At 36.9% G+C, this 18,074-nt stretch overlaps 1 protein-coding gene across 2 annotated transcripts in view; it reads left to right on the top strand.

The window, feature by feature from the left end:
* Positions 1-2,087: 2,087 nt before the first annotated feature.
* LOC142344822 (histidine--tRNA ligase, cytoplasmic-like) overlaps positions 2,088-18,074 on the top strand; it is a 32,486-nt gene continuing 16,499 nt past the window's right edge. Inside the window, exons 1-5 of one of the 2 annotated variants that reach the window (XM_075396800.1) lie at positions 2,088-2,212; positions 11,242-11,334; positions 11,649-11,768; positions 11,848-12,069; positions 13,574-13,874. In XM_075396800.1, the coding sequence (XP_075252915.1) occupies positions 2,117-2,212; positions 11,242-11,334; positions 11,649-11,768; positions 11,848-12,069; positions 13,574-13,874 (832 nt within the window). In that variant the 5' untranslated portion in view covers positions 2,088-2,116. Of the gene's footprint in view, positions 2,213-2,232; positions 2,312-11,241; positions 11,335-11,648; positions 11,769-11,847; positions 12,070-13,573; positions 13,875-18,074 lie in introns of those variants that run through there. The other variant, XM_075396801.1, reaches the window with a different exon arrangement.

Genomic DNA, 18,074 nt, shown 5'->3' with positions numbered 1-18,074 from the left:
TCACTGTTTTGGCATTTTACATGAAACCAATTCTCACATTTCTCACATTCCACTCTTTCTCTTCTATAGGTGACTCTACGGTCGCAATCAGGGCAGGTCTCAAGATCATTTTTAGGAATCTTATAGATGATCACTTTCGTTGACTTGATCTGATGTTCAAATGACTTCATCCAAATGTTCGCCAGGTTTACTGCAAGTGATGCTCCCATTGTTAAGTCATCCACCTGACAAAACCATCTGTCATTGCATTTAAAACAGACATTTGTCACAGCTAGCTTCAAGAGTGTTTTCGAAGTTGATCTTGACAACTCAAGGGATTGGTCACTAGAGTGCAGGCGCCTCAAGACTATTTCAATTGCTTCATTAACAGGGATATTTGTATATAGGCTCTTCACATCCAAAGAAACGATGCACTCATCAGGCCCCAATTTTACAGATTCTAGTTATCTCCGTGCATCGAGCGTCGACAACTTAACTTTTACACCAGGTAATTTATCAAAATATGGCGTGAGGAATTTATTCAAATTGTAATAACTACTTCCCGGTATAGACAACACTGGGCGTAAAGGAATTCCATTCTTGTCCACTTGTGCTAGGCCATAAAATTTCGCGGTTGCTCCTGTTGAACGCATTTTCTGATATATTTTTCGCTTAATAGAGCTTTCCTTCGTTTCAAGCAACGCGCTGTTGATGTATTTTACGATTTCATACAGTTTCTCACCATCAGTTTCGCTTACCATCAGTTTGTCTATATCTGCCAAAAAGTGCACATCATTGAATTTGTCTCGGATTGGATGTTTTGGGCCGTTGGATAGAAGATGTTTCACAAAAGTTGGTAAGCTAATGTTGTCAAGTATTCTGATGGAATCAAAATTTTGTTCCTTTAAGGGGCTGTCATGACGTACAGGCAGCTTTTTCAACTTTTACATCCAACCTTTGTTTATGTTCTAGTCTACTTTTCCGGATAGATAAGCGTATGTTCAAGGCCACAGAACCGAGTAATTTTTTGTGCAGATCCCGACAGAGTTTACTCCTACTACTGTCTGCCCTTGCGTCAAGGTTGGCTTTATTTTCTCGCTTTGTTTAATGCCATTTTGTAGCCTAAGTTGAAAACCACGTACGGCCTGATCAGAGAAAACATCATTTTTTTGAACACGAAATTTTTGAAAGTCTGGTATAACATCATTTTCAGCGCATTTCTCTAGCAAATAAATTCTACCATTTCAAAAATTCTACCATAGCAAAACACCTATTTTATTGAAATGAGTAGACGCACACCGCAAAATTCTATCTATGAAAGCGTTATCCTACAGGACGGAGTTTGTTTAATACCAGAAGAATCAGGTGATTGAGCTCCTGGCAGTAGAATGAATTAACAGCTACGTAAATCCAATTGTCACGACAGATATCAATATCATCTTCAAAACAATAAATGCCAAAATGAGTCATTTATCCTTCCAAAGAGGTCATGATTCAAGAAAAATACAGTTATATACAGTTATATATGAACAAGTCAGGGTAATGGACCAATTTTATCTCATTTTTTTCTCCTCGACAGTCACTTTTACCAAAGTTGTTCTCTGTTGCACTGCAGGTTTTTTATGTCCAAACTAAAATTTTGTCCAATAAAGTAAAAACATCTGATCCAATGTAATGACGTGTGCTTTGTGACGGCTGAATAACGTACTGGGGTTGGGGGCACAAACGGAAAAGATCCCGCTTCTGCAATGAAGTCACCAATGTCGAACGTGATAGGAACATGATATTTCAAAACCGGAACAAGACCGGGACGTCTGTCGCGTATTTGTTTGATTAATGTCCCTTATGAGTTGCTTAATATTTGAGATAATTTAATCTTAACAGATTTAAGTCCCTTTAACTAGTGTAATAAATGTTTCTGAATGAATCGAGGCAAAGGTCTACATCGGAAAACATCAACTGATCTGAACTGAACTAATCAAATTCAGGTTTTTTTTTTGCATTTCAGATAGAATAACAGCCTAAAAAAGTTGCCATAATGAAATTATTAACTTTTTTCTAAAATACTTTGAAATGATAATTGTGTGAGTGACGAGCAAGGTCGCCTGATTCGATTTTCTTATCCCATTTTTAGAAAATGGATGAGTCTATAGAAAGTTCTCTGGCGGATAGCATATCGAAGCAGGCCGATGTTGTGCGGAAACTAAAGGAATCAAAAGCAGACAAAACTCAGGTAAACAATTTTTCAGATATTATGAAACAAATTTTGCCGCTGAGACGTTTCGTATCACCTGTCTTGATTAAAATGTCAACACGGTCAAAATCGATTCAGGTTGGTTATTTACTCTTATTGTCAAGCCCACAAAATATAATATAATTTTTTTGGATAGGAAGCGGATGAAATCATAACCATTGTGTAGCAAGGGAATCTTGTGTAGCATTATTCTTGGATTCAGCACAATTCCCTATTCTTGATTTCGTATGAACAATAAATCTGTTGGTGGTCAGTTTTGTAATGTTCTGACAAGCCTACAGTATTAAACATGTTACATGGTGTATTAATGCGTCCTGATAGTAATACTGTAAGTTGATCTTTTCCGTTTGTGTCCCCAGTACAATATGCTCCCTCAGTTAGTAGTAGTAGTAAAAGGTTCAATTCCTGTTTAGAACAAATCTAAAACAATGACAAATTTACAAAAATAAACGCAAAGAAAATGCTTAAGACCTGCATAAATAGCAACATTTTATATAAAAAGAGCACGAGTTTTCAACGTCCTCGATTCAAGTCTTTAAAAAAAGAATTTATCAATTTCCAAAATGAACCTCTTTTTAGTCATGCTAAATTGTATTATGTTTCTTTGTAAAAGGAAGTTGGCAGCTGGTTGCGATGGAAAGAGGAAATGTTCTTCTGTTTTGAGTTTTCTTGTTCTTTATTTCAAAGTAGCCAGTTCGATTAGTCCTAGTATGAATTGTCGTAAAGCCAAGATAGGGATCACAATCAGTAACTCTATTAACCAAATTCCACAGGACAACCAGATCTGTTCGTGACAGCTGGAATTTTAAAAGCAAAATGTTTAGCCGCTTCTTGCACTCAACATAATCGCTCTTACCGGTACAGAGTCCATCTCAGACAACGAAATAGAAATTTTTCAAGTTTTAGGGACACTACAGAGGATGGCCATTTCGGAGATCCATATTGCAAGATTGATAAAACGAGTGACTTATATAGAATTTTCCGTCGGAAGACAGTTACTCCTTTCGGAAGGTTTCGTAATTTAAAACTCTTGACGCTTTTGCAATGCACTAATTGATGTGTTTATCCCGTGTCAAGTTTTTACAAATAACAATTCCCAAGTCCACGATGGAGTCTACGTGTTAGAGGACTAAGACGTTGAGATTGTTCAGTATCGTTGTTATCCAAACGAAATGAGCTGAATTTTTCAGGGTGAAATTGTAATCCATTGAATTGCAACCAAAATTAGAGATTTTCAATATCTCTTTGAATGTCACTTGATTGAGGCTCCGTAAAATTTTCGAGGTCTTCACATTACAAATAAGATTTGCAGCGTTCGCGTGAGTGTCATAGTATCAATCACCTAAATGAATAAAAGCGGCCCCAAGACACTACCCTTAGGAACACCAGACGTAACATTAAGTTTGTTAGAGAAAGCATTATCAACTTTAACTTTCTATGTTCTATTTTTTAAATATGACTCGAACAATTCAATAAAAGCAGAATAGAAACCATAAGATACTTTTTTATCAGGAGCTTTGTGGTACATTATCAAATGCTTTTCTGATGTCAAAATATACCGCCAAAACAGTCTGCATGCTGAGCTCCGCTGCTAGAAACACTCCAAATAAACTAAAAGCTGACTTACAGTGCTGCGATTCCTCATGAAACCATATTTGATATCGTACCTGAGCGTAAATAAAGTTAAAGATGAGCCGTTCAAACACGATTGATATTTTGGGTAATTTGCTAATGTTGTTATCCAAACGAAATGAGCTGAATTTTTCAGGGTGAAATTGTAATCCATTGAATTGCAACCAAAATTAGAGATTTTCAATATCTCTTTGAATGTCACTTGATTGAGGCTCCGTAAAATTTTCGAGGTCTTCACATTACAAATAAGATTTGCAGCGTTCGCGTGAGTGTCATAGTATCAATCACCTAAATGAATAAAAGCGGCCCCAAGACACTACCCTTAGGAACACCAGACGTAACATTAAGTTTGTTAGAGAAAGCATTATCAACTTTAACTTTCTATGTTCTATTTTTTAAATATGACTCGAACAATTCAATAAAAGCAGAATAGAAACCATAAGATACTTTTTTATCAGGAGCTTTGTGGTACATTATCAAATGCTTTTCTGATGTCAAAATATACCGCCAAAACAGTCTGCATGCTGAGCTCCGCTGCTAGAAACACTCCAAATAAACTAAAAGCTGACTTACAGTGCTGCGATTCCTCATGAAACCATATTTGATATCGTACCTGAGCGTAAATAAAGTTAAAGATGAGCCGTTCAAACACGATTGATATTTTGGGTAATTTGCTAATGGGCCGATAATTAGTTGTCTTGCGTGTAACCACTTTTGTGCAATGGAGTAATAAATGAGGTTTTCCAATGATGATGCCACACCCGAGACGTCAAAATGTTTAAAAAAGCTCGAAAATTAAGGGTGCCAGTAGGTGAGTTCATTCTTATAAACAAACAAAGGAATAAAGTTACTGCTAATTGATGAATCATTTTTACAAATCTTCAAAGCATTGGAAACTTTTGTGCAATGGAGTAATAAATGAGGTTTTCCAATGATGATGCCACACCCGAGACGTCAAAATGTTTAAAAAAGCTCGAAAATTAAGGGTGCCAGTAGGTGAGTTCATTCTTATAAACAAACAAAGGAATAAAGTTACTGCTAATTGATGAATCATTTTTACAAATCTTCAAAGCATTGCAAACTTCAGTCACAGTGAAAGAGAAATCACTCAACAGAATGTTATCCAGTGTTTGAATCTTTTCCTTGAGGCTCTTATCTGGGTTGAACACAGCTTGAAAACATTGATAGGCTGAGCTTTCTCAAAACTGCTATCAGCTTTGTGATCACCGTAAAAAATTATGCATGGACAAGTGGAACCCAACTTTAGGGAACACAGGAAGTGAAAGCAGTGTATCTGATTGATGAAATTAAACGTTTCGACGAAGAAGCATTTATTCAACTCAATTGATGACTTCAAGTCAATGATCAGCTCTGTTTTTGCAGCTGAGATATGAGCCGAAAATTTGCCAAAGCTTTAGGAAGAGTTTTTAACGTCGGTTGAGAAGATGCAGTGTATGCGACGAACCAAAATATGGTACTCTGTCGCTTTTTTCGTTTGATGAGAACAGATTTCAACAACGGTTGGTTAAGATAGCCGGACCAAATTGTATAATACTGACAATTAAGCGACCACATTTAAGAATAAAAAATGTCAAACTTTTATTAAGAAAGTGGAAATTAACTGGATATTAACTAACTTTGGATATTAAAAGAAGACCTTGCGTAGGCAAACTCAATAACATTTTCAGTAATGTTTTTAGGAGAGCTGTTTTGAAGCAAATTGCTTTGTGATCACTAAAACTTGTATTAAAGAGACATAATGGAAGATTATCAGCTCAAATCAGATCAAGTATTTTACCATGCAATCATAAGCTCAATGAAATTGCGTTCATTTGAATTTTCAGAGTTTAGCATTGGCCAATCAATCCCAGGAAAATTCCTGAGAAAGTAAAAATTGTAGTTGTTTGTTCCTCTAGAAGTTTAAAATTTTGGAAACTGATGGAGGTAATCCCTGAAACAGTAAGCCAAATATACTGAGCTAACAGCAAAAGGCGATGAGGCTCGTCGATTTTAGATGTTTACAAAGAAATTGATTATCGAGTCTCCTAAAATTGCTCAACAACAGCTAAAGCGGTTTGACTGCAAGGATAAATCGATTGCCATGCAAGAAATTGACTGCCGTAAAATAACTTGTAAATTTGACGTTAAAAACACTTCTGACTTCTGTATTTCATTTGATAACAAAGTTTCTGTAAGAAACGCGACAGAAAACTCAGATGATTCGAGGAATAATGGGAATAATAGAATATTTTTTCGGCGATCAATGGATGAGTTTGATTGACAATTAAACAAACAGCAAGTAATTGATACTTTTCGGTCATGAATCTACTTCAATGACTGGAACCCGAACACCTCAATCGTGGTGTTTCAATCTTTACCTTCCGCGTTTATCATCTCGAAGCGTTTAGCTACAATTCTTTCGACTTCTCTAACGGCCGATGACGGAAACATCTTAATGTATATCGGATGCGTAATTTTGTAGATTTCAGCTTCGATCACAACATATGGACAAAAAATGGGAGTTAGATGATACCATTAAAGGCCTGCATTTTCGCCTTTCTCGGATTTTGCTCTGAACAAGTCGTTGGACAGACACTACATTTCCGTCGTAATTTAATCCAATACGCTTCACAATCTGATCAATGAAATCGTTGTCTGGTTTAGCTTCAACTGAATCAAGTTTTTCATGTACACCTGTTATTATAAAGTGTAAGCTGTCATCAACGTTTTCAATGTTTTTTCTTACAGCTCAACTAGTACTTTGTTCCTCTTTAGAAGCCAGCATTGATGAATGCTTTCTTCCACTACTTTCTTCAGAGCTTTCGGCAGGGTGTTTTAAAAAATGGAGGACAATTTTTTCTTAATTGTATCAAGAATGGAATTCAACTTATCTTCCGAAGACGACATCAGAGCTGAGACATTGATCACGCAGCTAGACCCAGTTCTTTGACCCTCGCATTCATTTGACGTCTTCAGGCAATAGAGAAACACAGGAGCCATGAAACCAAGCGCCACACTTCTCGCATCCAATTGCAGATTGGTTGTTCTCAAATGGTGTTCTTACAGGAAAGACATTTAGTTGTCCTGTTCTCTTCATTGTCTCCAGTATATGAAACTAATTAATTCAGAGAGAACGGGTCATTACATGTAAAATCATTATGGAAAAATATGACACGTGCGTCTAGGGGTGCAAATAATATGCACCCAAGGGGTGCAAATAATATGCACCCACCAAGCTGGGGGCACAAACAAAAGATCCCGGTGAGTTGCTGTGCGAATGGAGTTTGTGCCTATGGAGTTTCCACAATTCTCGATCAATTTTACGGTATCAGGACCACCCAAAGCGTTTAAGGGTAAAATGGGTTTGATTTAGAAAAATTGATTATCTGAAATTGATTATCGAAATAATTTCTCACTCTGTGGGGGAGGAATCAAATTCAAAACAAGGCGATTGGCATCGGCTGCGCATCAACGAAACTTGAAACATTTTTCATCCTTTTGAATGCACTTTTGAGATTTTGTATAGTTTTGGTTACGGGAAGGGTTTTATAGTTCTCGGAGACAGTTTTGGTTGCGGTTATTATTTCTCGTAAAATTTTTGGGTTATTTTGAGCAATTAAATTTGAAACGTTTCGTTGAAAGACCGTTGAAAATGATAAAACGATGAAAAATGATGGTTTTTTTGTTGCCTATTGCATCACCTATTGTACAGGTAGTCACTGACCAAACAACAAAGTTATTGGATTGGAAGGGTTCTGGCGAATAATTATTTTGAGCTCGTCACTTGAGTGGATTTGCTGGGATTGCGTTCAACAAATTTTCAATCTATCGCGCATCGTTTTATTTTTTGTCTGTTTCCTGTGTTGTCTCGGCATGCAACGTGTTTTTAGTTTTGCCCTTTTGTCGTGAGTTATTGACCAAGAGTATCGGATCGCACCGTACGTCCAGAATAACTGTCTTGTAGTAGGAACTGGTCTCGAAAAATTTATCGTTCTTCACTTTTTGTTCTTTGGTTTTTTGCTCCGATTTTTTTTTCTAATACGTTGGCCAGTTCAACGAAGTAAATAGTTTATTTGAATAGTTAACCAGCTGTAGTTTGAGTCTAGTTTTGCTTCGATTCTGCAGCCTTCCTTCTATGTTATTATAATTCGCGTTTATTTGGCAAATAATTGCATGCATAATCAGGCAATTAAGTGTATACAAAGTATGAAAATATCTGAAATTTGAAAGAAATTTTACCCTCATTCTTTCTTCGAAAAAATTAGTCAAAGATCAGATCAGTCGTTCAATAGCTTTTCATTGATACCTGAAGAAGAAATCCTTTGTTGAGGCAGGATTAATTTAATTACAAAATAAAATTTTGAGGAGGCAGAACAACGTCTTATGGCGTGATGGCCGAAAGGTAAATGGCGTGATGGCCGAGATGTAAATGGCGTGATGGCCGAGAGGCTATGGAGTGATGGCCGAGATTGAGAGATCAATCCCCTGCCTCCGTGAGGCTGTCTGTAAGGATGAGCTCTTGCTTAACCATAGCTCCAGGTTGACCATAGCCTGACCAATGTTGGCTGCAATGATGGTACCTCGTGAAAGTTTCAGACGCAAAAAAAGTGGCCATAGTCACCAAAAAAAGAGCATTCATGCTCACTAAAAGAACAGTCTGAGATGTGGGGAATAATAGAGTCCAGGCCTCCCTTGAAAAGCATTGCGCTTCTGTATGGTCTGATTTGGTTTGAATGTATGTTCACCAAATAAATACAATTATAACGTGTCAACACCAGTCCAAAATCATATCGTTGCAAACATCATCAAACCTAGGAAAGGTGCAGCTCGTCGACAGATTTGTTCAGTTTTGCGATGCAACACCGATGCAAAAGTGCGATGAGCTTTCTTTCAATGACTTTGATATCAGAAGACAACACACTAAGAACTTAAGCAGTCGAACGAGAAGGAAAAGTTGACGACTGTCGTACTAAAATGTAGGATGCTCCAGTAACAATTTGACCAGAAATAAAAGATATTCAACTTTTCCACAAAAGAAAAATTGAGATGGTTTGTCCATAATCTGAAGGAAAGGGCCAATGATTTCTTCCGAACATTGTAGGGGATCGGCGATAAAAGCAATTTTTTAATGATGTATCTAATGTGTCTAATTTTCCGCGAATGGAACCGCTGTTCCTAAGTTTTCTGTAGTTAACTTGACTTGTGTCTAATGGGTTGATGCTATTTTTCAGTGCCTCAAAATTGAAGTATCATAGCTCATATTATTAACAAGGATGCTCGTTAATGTGCGCTCGCACATGATATTCCGACCCGAGCTCATCTACATGTTTGAGCTTTCAAAAATCGTAACACAACCTAACTACTAATTGATTTACATAATGCCATGCCTCATTACAGCGCTCACGAGATCTGCCATTAAAAAGATTACGAGAAAAATCGTTAGCTATTATCTGAACATTGTATTTTTTTCAGTTTTTATATATACTAAATCAATAAAAAATTAAACTGACAGAATAAATAAGTTCATTTGGGCAACATTTGAAAATCATTGCGATGTCTCGTGAATGTGCTGAAAGAAGAGAAAAATAAATACAAATACACCACTCACAAAACTTATGAAAATGCATTTTGTCCAAAAAACAAAACATAATTACATAATATCTGAATACATGTTAATTTTTGAAATACAAGGAATAAGATGAGAACTCTCAGTGATGAGAATAAGTTACAAGTTGACGAAAAGAACAAGAAAAACAGAAATGTTTGAAAAATCTTTTAAAATGAATAATATTATAAACTTAAAGACTATTCGCTACAAACTGACTGCTCTGGGTAACATCATTCATTCAATCCTCAATTACAAGCTTTTGAGACCGATCAGCACTTTACGGCTGTCGGAAGAATAAACAAAAACAGGCAAAAACAGTACTCAAAAAAATGTGCGAGCAAAGTAGCGAAGCCATTGAAAAATGAGCTTTGCAGTAAAAACTTTTTTTTTCAATTAATTTTTAACAGCAATGACATTCTTCTTTTTTTGACAAAATGACTTCAAAAATCAACAAATTTGAACAAATACATTAAAACCACAAAATTTTTGAAAAAAAAAACCGTGTAGTATCAACGCCATTAAATTCAATAATTTTCAACGGAAGCCAAAATACTATGCCTCGATAGGACTACAAGGACTTTTGTCATTCATAGGTTATCAGTAAGACATTACAACAAGTCATTGACTATGAAAACAACAAATACAGGAAAAATTCAGTAGAAAAGTGCGAGAAGAAAATGTCGACGCCATTTAAAACATATGCTTTTCTCTGAAAACTTTTTCTATGATCCATTGAACGTCTTCTCTAAGCCAATGGGAGCTATCAATATAGATTATTGCGATAAGATTTCTAGAGGACCTAATGATAAGAAAATATCCAAAATTTTTTTTCTTGAAATCTTGTGGCTTTGAAGTCATTTAACCACTAGTTAGAAGATGAAACCGCTAACCAAATTAATTTTGGTAGCAGTAGGAAGGAAGAGGGTCCTATCACTACTGAAACTGACTTACAGTTCGCGAAATTAAGTTTATGATTGGTTAATGTTAAATATTGATGTCGAAACTTTGTTTTTAAGTCTTTACAGCCATTAGCTGTCCATTCAAAGAACTAGATAGGTTCACTTAATGCTCATAACGAAACTTATTGCACTTTCAGTCAACGAGTATATGCCATAGGACTCCAAATTTTTGTAAAACCTCCGAAAATCAAAATTTCAAAATCACGAAAACTCAAGAGTCGAAGCCAAAAAAAGCCATGAGCGATTCCTTGAAAACAATTTTTTGTTCATTCGGCTTCGAACCCCGATTTGAAAACTGACTAGTCTCTAGGTGACTTAAAAAACAAAAAAATATGAGAAGTTTTCTAAAATATGAGTTCTCAAATAGAAATCGATTTTTTTTTGGTAGTCAACTTCCTTATGGGACCAGAACTAGTCTTTTAATCGCCTTTCGTCTATTTGGAACACAACATTGATTCATTTTGAGGCGTGAAATGTAATCTTGAATTACTATTTTTATAGAAAAATTCTTAAGAAAAATTACACTAACAGTGAACAAAATCATGCCAAACATCCCGTGTTCACTCAAAACTTTAACCCTCGATAACTCCTCGAAAAAAAAACAAAATACAAAAAAATATTTTCGAATTCTACGCTGAACGAACTTTTTGATGATGATTCTCGCATTCTCACATTTCTCTGTGTTGCATATATCGATCGGCCAAAATTGTCTGAACAATAAAAACGCATTTGAGTATGTAGTCCCCCCACAAGTGGGGTGGGAACAAATATAAGAGATCAGAAATTGCTAGTTATTTCTAACGTTTCAGATCGACGACGAAGTAGCTAAACTATTGGCACTCAAAGCTCAGCTTGGACCGCAGGAAAAACATGGAAAGAAAACAATCCTCAAGTACCCAAAAGTCAGTGACTTAATTTCAGCTTTAGTCCAAAACCTGTACCATAGAGAGCAGTGCTTCAAAGTGGTATATTATGTTTACGAAAAAGCCGTCTCTAATATCGTAAAAAATTTTGGGAAATGAGATTATTTTTGATTTTGCAAACTATAGCGTAGACATTGGGGATATGTTTCTTTTCGCAGCGTGAACAATATATTTGTTTTCATAACCGTACACGAGTAAATTAATGCGTAATTAATAATTTTCTCAGGGATAATTGGAAACGGTTCCAAAGTTTCAATATTTCAATTTTTTATTTCAATGTTTAATCTGTTCAGGGAACTCGAGACATAGAACCTCATCAGATGGTGGTGCGTGAGAAAGTGATGGGGAAAATCATCGATGTTTTTAAGAAGCACGGGGCAGAGAGCATCGACACACCTGTATTTGAACTCAAGGTTTGTTATTAAATAGACACAGTGAAATGCTCTGGGAATCAATGCAGTTGGACTGCAATACTGAGTCGTTTCTTTTCAGGAAGTGTTAACTGGAAAATACGGCGAAGACTCCAAACTCATTTACGATTTGGCTGATCAAGGTGGTGAGATTCTGGCCCTGAGGTACGACTTGACTGTGCCCTTTGCCAGATATTGTGCAATGAACAAAATCAAAGCTATCAAGAGGTATCACATTGGAAAAGTGTACAGAAGAGACCAGCCTGCTATCACGCGTGGAAGGTTCCGAGAATTCTATCAGTGTGTAAGTGCTCATTCTAATTGTTATGAAATTGTTGTCCTAACTTATATTTACCCCGATACATTTAACCCCATATCTCAACATCATATATTTTGACCCACTAGCTGTTAACCCAAAACTTTTCCCCAAACCCTTCGAACTTCCAATTTTGAGTGTTAATCACTAAACTTTTCAACCAAATCCCACGTATCTCTTATTTGAATGTTAATTGCACCAGGTCTAAGGAATTAAAATCGGGGTGAAATGCGAAATGATAGAGGGAGAAATGATAGGGGGTGAAGGTGAAACTAACAGGTTTGAAAAAGTGGAACGCCGAAATCGGTAACTTTAACTTAGACCAACTCGATTGCCCAGAGCTATGATCACGCCACGGAAGGAATAACATGACGCTGATTTAAAAAAACACTGAAAATTAGACATGTGTCTTTTACGATGCTTGGCAACAAGAAATGCTTAATTGATTAATAGCCGCCGTCAGCCTCTCAAACGGCTATTATTTAGCCTAATTGTTGTGATAAACTTATTAAATAGACAATAAATCCAATAATACAATACGGTATTTTATTATATGGTTGCACAAAATATTCAAATTTGGAAAAAATTTATAGATATATTTCAGAGACACAAAATATTGTCAGTATTCGAACTACATATCTACGAAATGCTGAAGTTTGTCCTGAGATCTATATACCAATTGCATTCCGAAAAATACCTTAATGATTTATTTAGTTTTGAGAACAAAAGATCTACTAGAAATGATTCTTATAATCTTCTGCATGAACCTCTTTGTAGAAAAAAAGTTGGAAGACTGTCAGTGCGATTTCGCGCCGCAAAACTTTATAATCTGTTAGCAAAACAGAATCTGTTTACTACTTTTGGTAACTGCACTGTTAATGACATAAGTAATCTTTATCACAAATTGAAAGACTCTTACATACTTAACAACAGAGAGCTTGTAAAACACATTTTTTCTCTGTAAGGGTTATTTCTTTAATACCATTTACGTGCATGCTACAGCACTATCAGAATGAGCCTGGCTTCTTTCGAAGGAAACAGAAACTTTGAGTACCATGATTCAATTTTCTCGCACAAATTTTCGTATTGGAACTGGAAATTGGGAAAAGTTTACTTCTTAATGTGTTTCCTTAAAGTATTTCCTTTATGAAGGGCAGAAAGTTGAGGACAATTTGTCCCGTTGTCTGTCCCCTCCGAGTCTCTTTATAGATTGATGTTTGTTATAGTTTGTTTATATTGAGTACTTGGAGAAATTAATTCTTTCTTTCTTTCTTTCTTTCTTTCTTTCTTTCTTTTGACCATTGGTTTTCTTGCAAATGGGTTACGGCACCTCTAATTTTGATTCAGTGCCACTATTGTTATACTTAGCGTGTTATCAATTAAGTAAAAGTTCTGACGATTTTGCACGATGGCATTGTCAAAATGTCATTACCAGCATTTGCAGAAAAATTTAACCAAATATTTTTTAATTTTCTAGAGCTCTTTGTTACAGGATTTTGATATTGCTGGTCAATACGAGGGTCTCCTCCCCGATTCAGAGTGTATCAAAATTGTGTGTGAAATATTGGACTCACTCGATGTGGGCTCATATTGTGTCAAAATCAACCACAGAAAGCTACTCGATGGCCTACTAGCAGTGTGTGGAGTGCCTTCTAACAGCTTCAATGCAATCTGCTCCGCAATTGATAAGTTGGACAAGGCCGAATGGGAAGAAGTGAGAAGCGAAATGGTGAATGAGAAACATTTAGATCCTAAAGCTGCTGACGAGATCGGGAAATTTGTACTCATGAAAGGTAAGGAATAAACTTACTTGAAATTGAATTAGCGTGTCAAAGGTGATACCATGCCAAAGCAAACAAAAGCTAAGTTTCAAGCGGACCTGCTTTCGAACAGTGTGTATTCTAAGCTGGTTGGCTTGTTATCAATATTGACGATTCGCAATATCTCTTGAGGCGATCCTAAACCCGAAGCAACCCCGACGAAACCCTACCTGTGCGCAATTTGAAGACCACCATCTGGTTCATGTTGGTGTAGCTTTTCGCCTTCGCTTCGAATAATTTCGGCAAAATTATAATTCTACTTTTGTTCTTAATCTACATTCGCAGTTTACAGTCAACGTCTATTAATTGCGAGAAATTTGTAGAATGATTATGGGGCTGGGCAACTTGGTCTTACCCGGAGTTAGTGTGGCCACAGAATTTACAATTTCTCATTTTGCTTGCTGTAATTTTGAGACCCGATAGGTATTGAGACCCGATAGTTGAGCTCAAAGTTTTAATGGCATTCAAAAGTTTTGGTTGGTGAATCTGCTGTGGTGGAAGCATGAGAAAAGTCAAACTTTACTAATCTTTCTATTTGGTTTCTTTATCTCGCGTGCTCTGCTTCTAAACGTGGAAGTGTCTTCAATTGGCTTTTGGTTCGTCTACTAGCGGACCAGTCGAGTTTGGCCGGGTCGTTGTTAAGCCTTCGTAGGTCGAAGTCCTGTTTTGGAATTCTCATCCGAGGGGTGTTTGGCCTATTTGGCTATTTTGTTCTAAATTGAATGCTGGGCGTTCACTCATTGAATGCTGGGCGTTCACTGAAGACAGCATTGAATGCTGTCTTCGTTCGTTTCAATAGAATTTGTCCTGATAGCTTTTTTCTCAGATCTTTAGGGCTGGCATTTTTTTAAGCTTTCTTGTAAGTCCGGTCTCAGTGAAGCATAATTAGCTATATTTGTGTAACACTTGTCTTCTGTGCCAATTTGGCAAGATGACTATTGGTAACAGTGCGCACTTGTAGACTTTATTTCAAATATTCAGTCTAGATTTTTCTTTATCTTTTTGGGCCGGCTTTTGTCAGTGTTGTTCTACCTGAGGCATGCTTTCTTGACACCGATTGCACTGCGTGATCAATCTGTTTTTGAATATTGGATCTTTAATGTGCGTCCGCGTTTCTTAATCCATGAAGCTTTGGAACTGTAGTTTTCCCGTATCTACTATAACTGCTGTTCTACTTGTCGTCGGATGGGATTTGGTTTACCTTTGGTGTTTCGTCCTCAAAATGCGATGTAGTGTTGCCGTTGCTAAACTCTGTAGAGCTGTCCGCAAAAATTTGCTTGGAATAGTGAAATGTTATTGGTACGTTGTCTGCAAATTCGTATATCTTACAAATTCCATCCTATCATTTATGTATTTGAGTATTCGAGTGTTTATTTAATTGTTTGTACCATCCGCTTGACCAATCTGACGGGCAGACTAATCATTTATAGTTGTCGCTAAAACATCAATTTTCAGTAACTTTTTGCCATACACCATGATGATGATGGTGAGAATGAAGTATCAATATTAAACTATAAACCGACTAACGACGGACGAATTGCTCGCGAACAACAGGGTCGATAATTTAATTCAGATGGGTAGAGGATTTAGCATAGATTACTTTTTATAGGTGCAAAAAGTGGGGAAAAACGATACATGAGTCTCGAACCCACGATCTTCCTGATGGTTGATTGAGACTTTAACCGCTATAAGCTATTGACTCGCTTACAATATCTTTTATATTTGCAACGGACTTAATTTCGGATTGAAACTAAATTAGATCACCTAAAAATTTAGAAGTCAAGCCAGAAAAGGACACTCGGGCGAAAAAATGTTCCAGAACAAAGGCGAAAAAACAGGCCAAGCAAAAATTTTGCACAAAACAGATACAGATGTTTACAGGGATTCCTTCAAACTTCGTTTCAGAGCCTTTTTAATTACTCTCACATGAAGTTTGGGATCTATTCTGTTTCGCCCCCCCCCCCCCCCCCCCAGCTTAGTTAGCATAAATTTTTTATGACCCCCAGGCACACGTGCTACTTTCTTACATAGTAACGTGCTATATAACAACATTTAATTTGTAACTGGGGGTCATGAAAAACAATGGGGGGCCGAAACAGAACAGATCCGAAGTTTGTAGCAATTGTATTAGTCGTGTCGGTCTTTTGTATGCGACTTTTCGGTTGACCGATTTTTCGTCTAACGCTTTTGACGTTTCGTCCCCAAAAACGGGATAAACAGGTAGCGCCCAGCGGGCATTAAGTGCTCTTAGAGCTTTTCAGCTCTGTTTCAGTTCAAACTATTTTGGAGACTTATACTTATGGTGTGAAGGGGGTGGTTCTTAGAGGTTCAAGACACCTCAATTGTTGACCCCTCGCCCAGTATTGCCCCCATCCCCCGCGCGCTGTTACCCCGCATGCCCCCGCGCGCTGTTACCACCCATCCCCCCTCCCATCAGCCCTATATGCACCCCTTCCCGTTTCTAGCTACTGACGAACAACCGCTCGCTAAAAATACGCAAATTTATACTATCTTGCACAATGTTTTCAAGCTTTTTGAAAATTGTTTGACATATTTTGATTTTCATCACCCCTAGGTGTCAAGGAAAGTCCTCCTTTTTTAATAATAGGTTACTGCATAGTATATGGTGGTAATGGTATGGTTTTTACATTTTAACATCACGTATTTTAGCATTTTTTTGACAAAAAGTGTTATTTCAAATTTTTTGACCTTTTTCCTTATTCAGGTCTTTCCCGACCCAGGGGCCAGAAAATTTCCTAAGGGGTTTGATAAGTTACTGACAAATTGTTGTTGGCCATGGAATTGTTTTTCAACTTTTCAATGTCACAAACTTGAGCAATTTTTTAAAAAAATTGCTTTTTTGAAAATTTAGGATTAGGATTTTTCAGCCTCAAGAGCCAAGGAACCTTCTCTAGGGTTTGAAAATAGGTTACTGTATAATCTCTAGTTGTAATGGAATGTCTTGCAGGATTTTAACATCGCGTCTTTTATCATTTTTTTGAAAATTTTGCCATTTTCAATTTTTTGACATTTATTGTCAGTATTTAGGATTTTTGAGCCTCAAGGGTCAGAAAACCTCCGTTAGGGTTTGTTAATAAGTTACTGAAAAATTTATGCTGGTCATTGGTTAATTTCTTATTTTTTATTATCACAAGTTCAGCATTTTTCTATAAAACTTTTTGCACTTGATGTAATGGAATGTTTTTAAAGAATTTGAGCAATTTTTATAAATGTTAGCGAATTTTTCATGTTTGTTTTTTCGGCCACCAGGGGCCTTTGGATCTCCCTCAAGGTGAGATCATAAGCTTTTGCATGGTTTCTAGAGTTAATGGGATGGTGATCAATATTTTTTCAGTGAAACCATTTCACAATTGAAACAGGAATACTGGATAGTCTCTTGAGACAATGAAATGGTTCTTAAGACATTAATATCTTGAATTTTTGCAAGATTTTAAAGTTTGCAATTATTTCCAATATTTTTCGATGTTTTTTGTCTTCTTCTGTGTTAAACGACCATTAGTGGCCAACGAAAATTTTTAAGTCTAGGAGATAGGTTACTTGACAGGACTTTCCAGACAAAAAAAATTGTCCCCCCACCCCACCCTCCCACTGCTCCCACATCAGTCCCCCCAATCCACTTTTGCACCCCCGCTGCGGTGCACCCCCACTGCGCTCAACTTACGCCCCTTTAATTAATAATAAGCTAGCCTCACTAAACCGTGGCTAGCTACTGATGAAGCCAACCGCTCGCCGGTCGTTTGAGGCAATTTGCCCGACGTTAGTCGGTTATGTTTTAAATTTGAAATTTTACATGAACACTTAAGTAATATCCAATATATAAATTATGTATAAATTTGAATGAGAAGCAATTATTGTAAAGTTGTGTGTCTTTTTTATGCAAGGTCTCGAGGTGACGGAATTGGGCGCACGAGGTTGGGGTGCGAATCCTTCCGTCGGCTGATGTTTTCGCTCCCATAAAGAAAAGTTTATCGGGGCTCCAGCCCCTGAATTAAATGGCGCTGCCTGTCATTCGAGAGCAATTTTTGCCGATGTTAGTCGGTTTATGTTCAGAAATAGTTCTAAACTTTTTGATTGACGAAATGGCTAAAGGCAACCGTATCCTGTCCGACAACAATTAGAACATCAGCTTTAGTAGGTACGGAAAAACACCAG

The sequence above is a fragment of the Convolutriloba macropyga genome, chromosome 8 (assembly GCF_964194025.1).
Source record: "Convolutriloba macropyga chromosome 8, txConMacr16.3, whole genome shotgun sequence".
NCBI lineage: Eukaryota > Metazoa > Xenacoelomorpha > Acoela > Convolutidae > Convolutriloba > Convolutriloba macropyga.
Note: the sequence above shows the minus strand (reverse complement) of the source record. Positions and strands in the feature narration are given on the sequence as shown.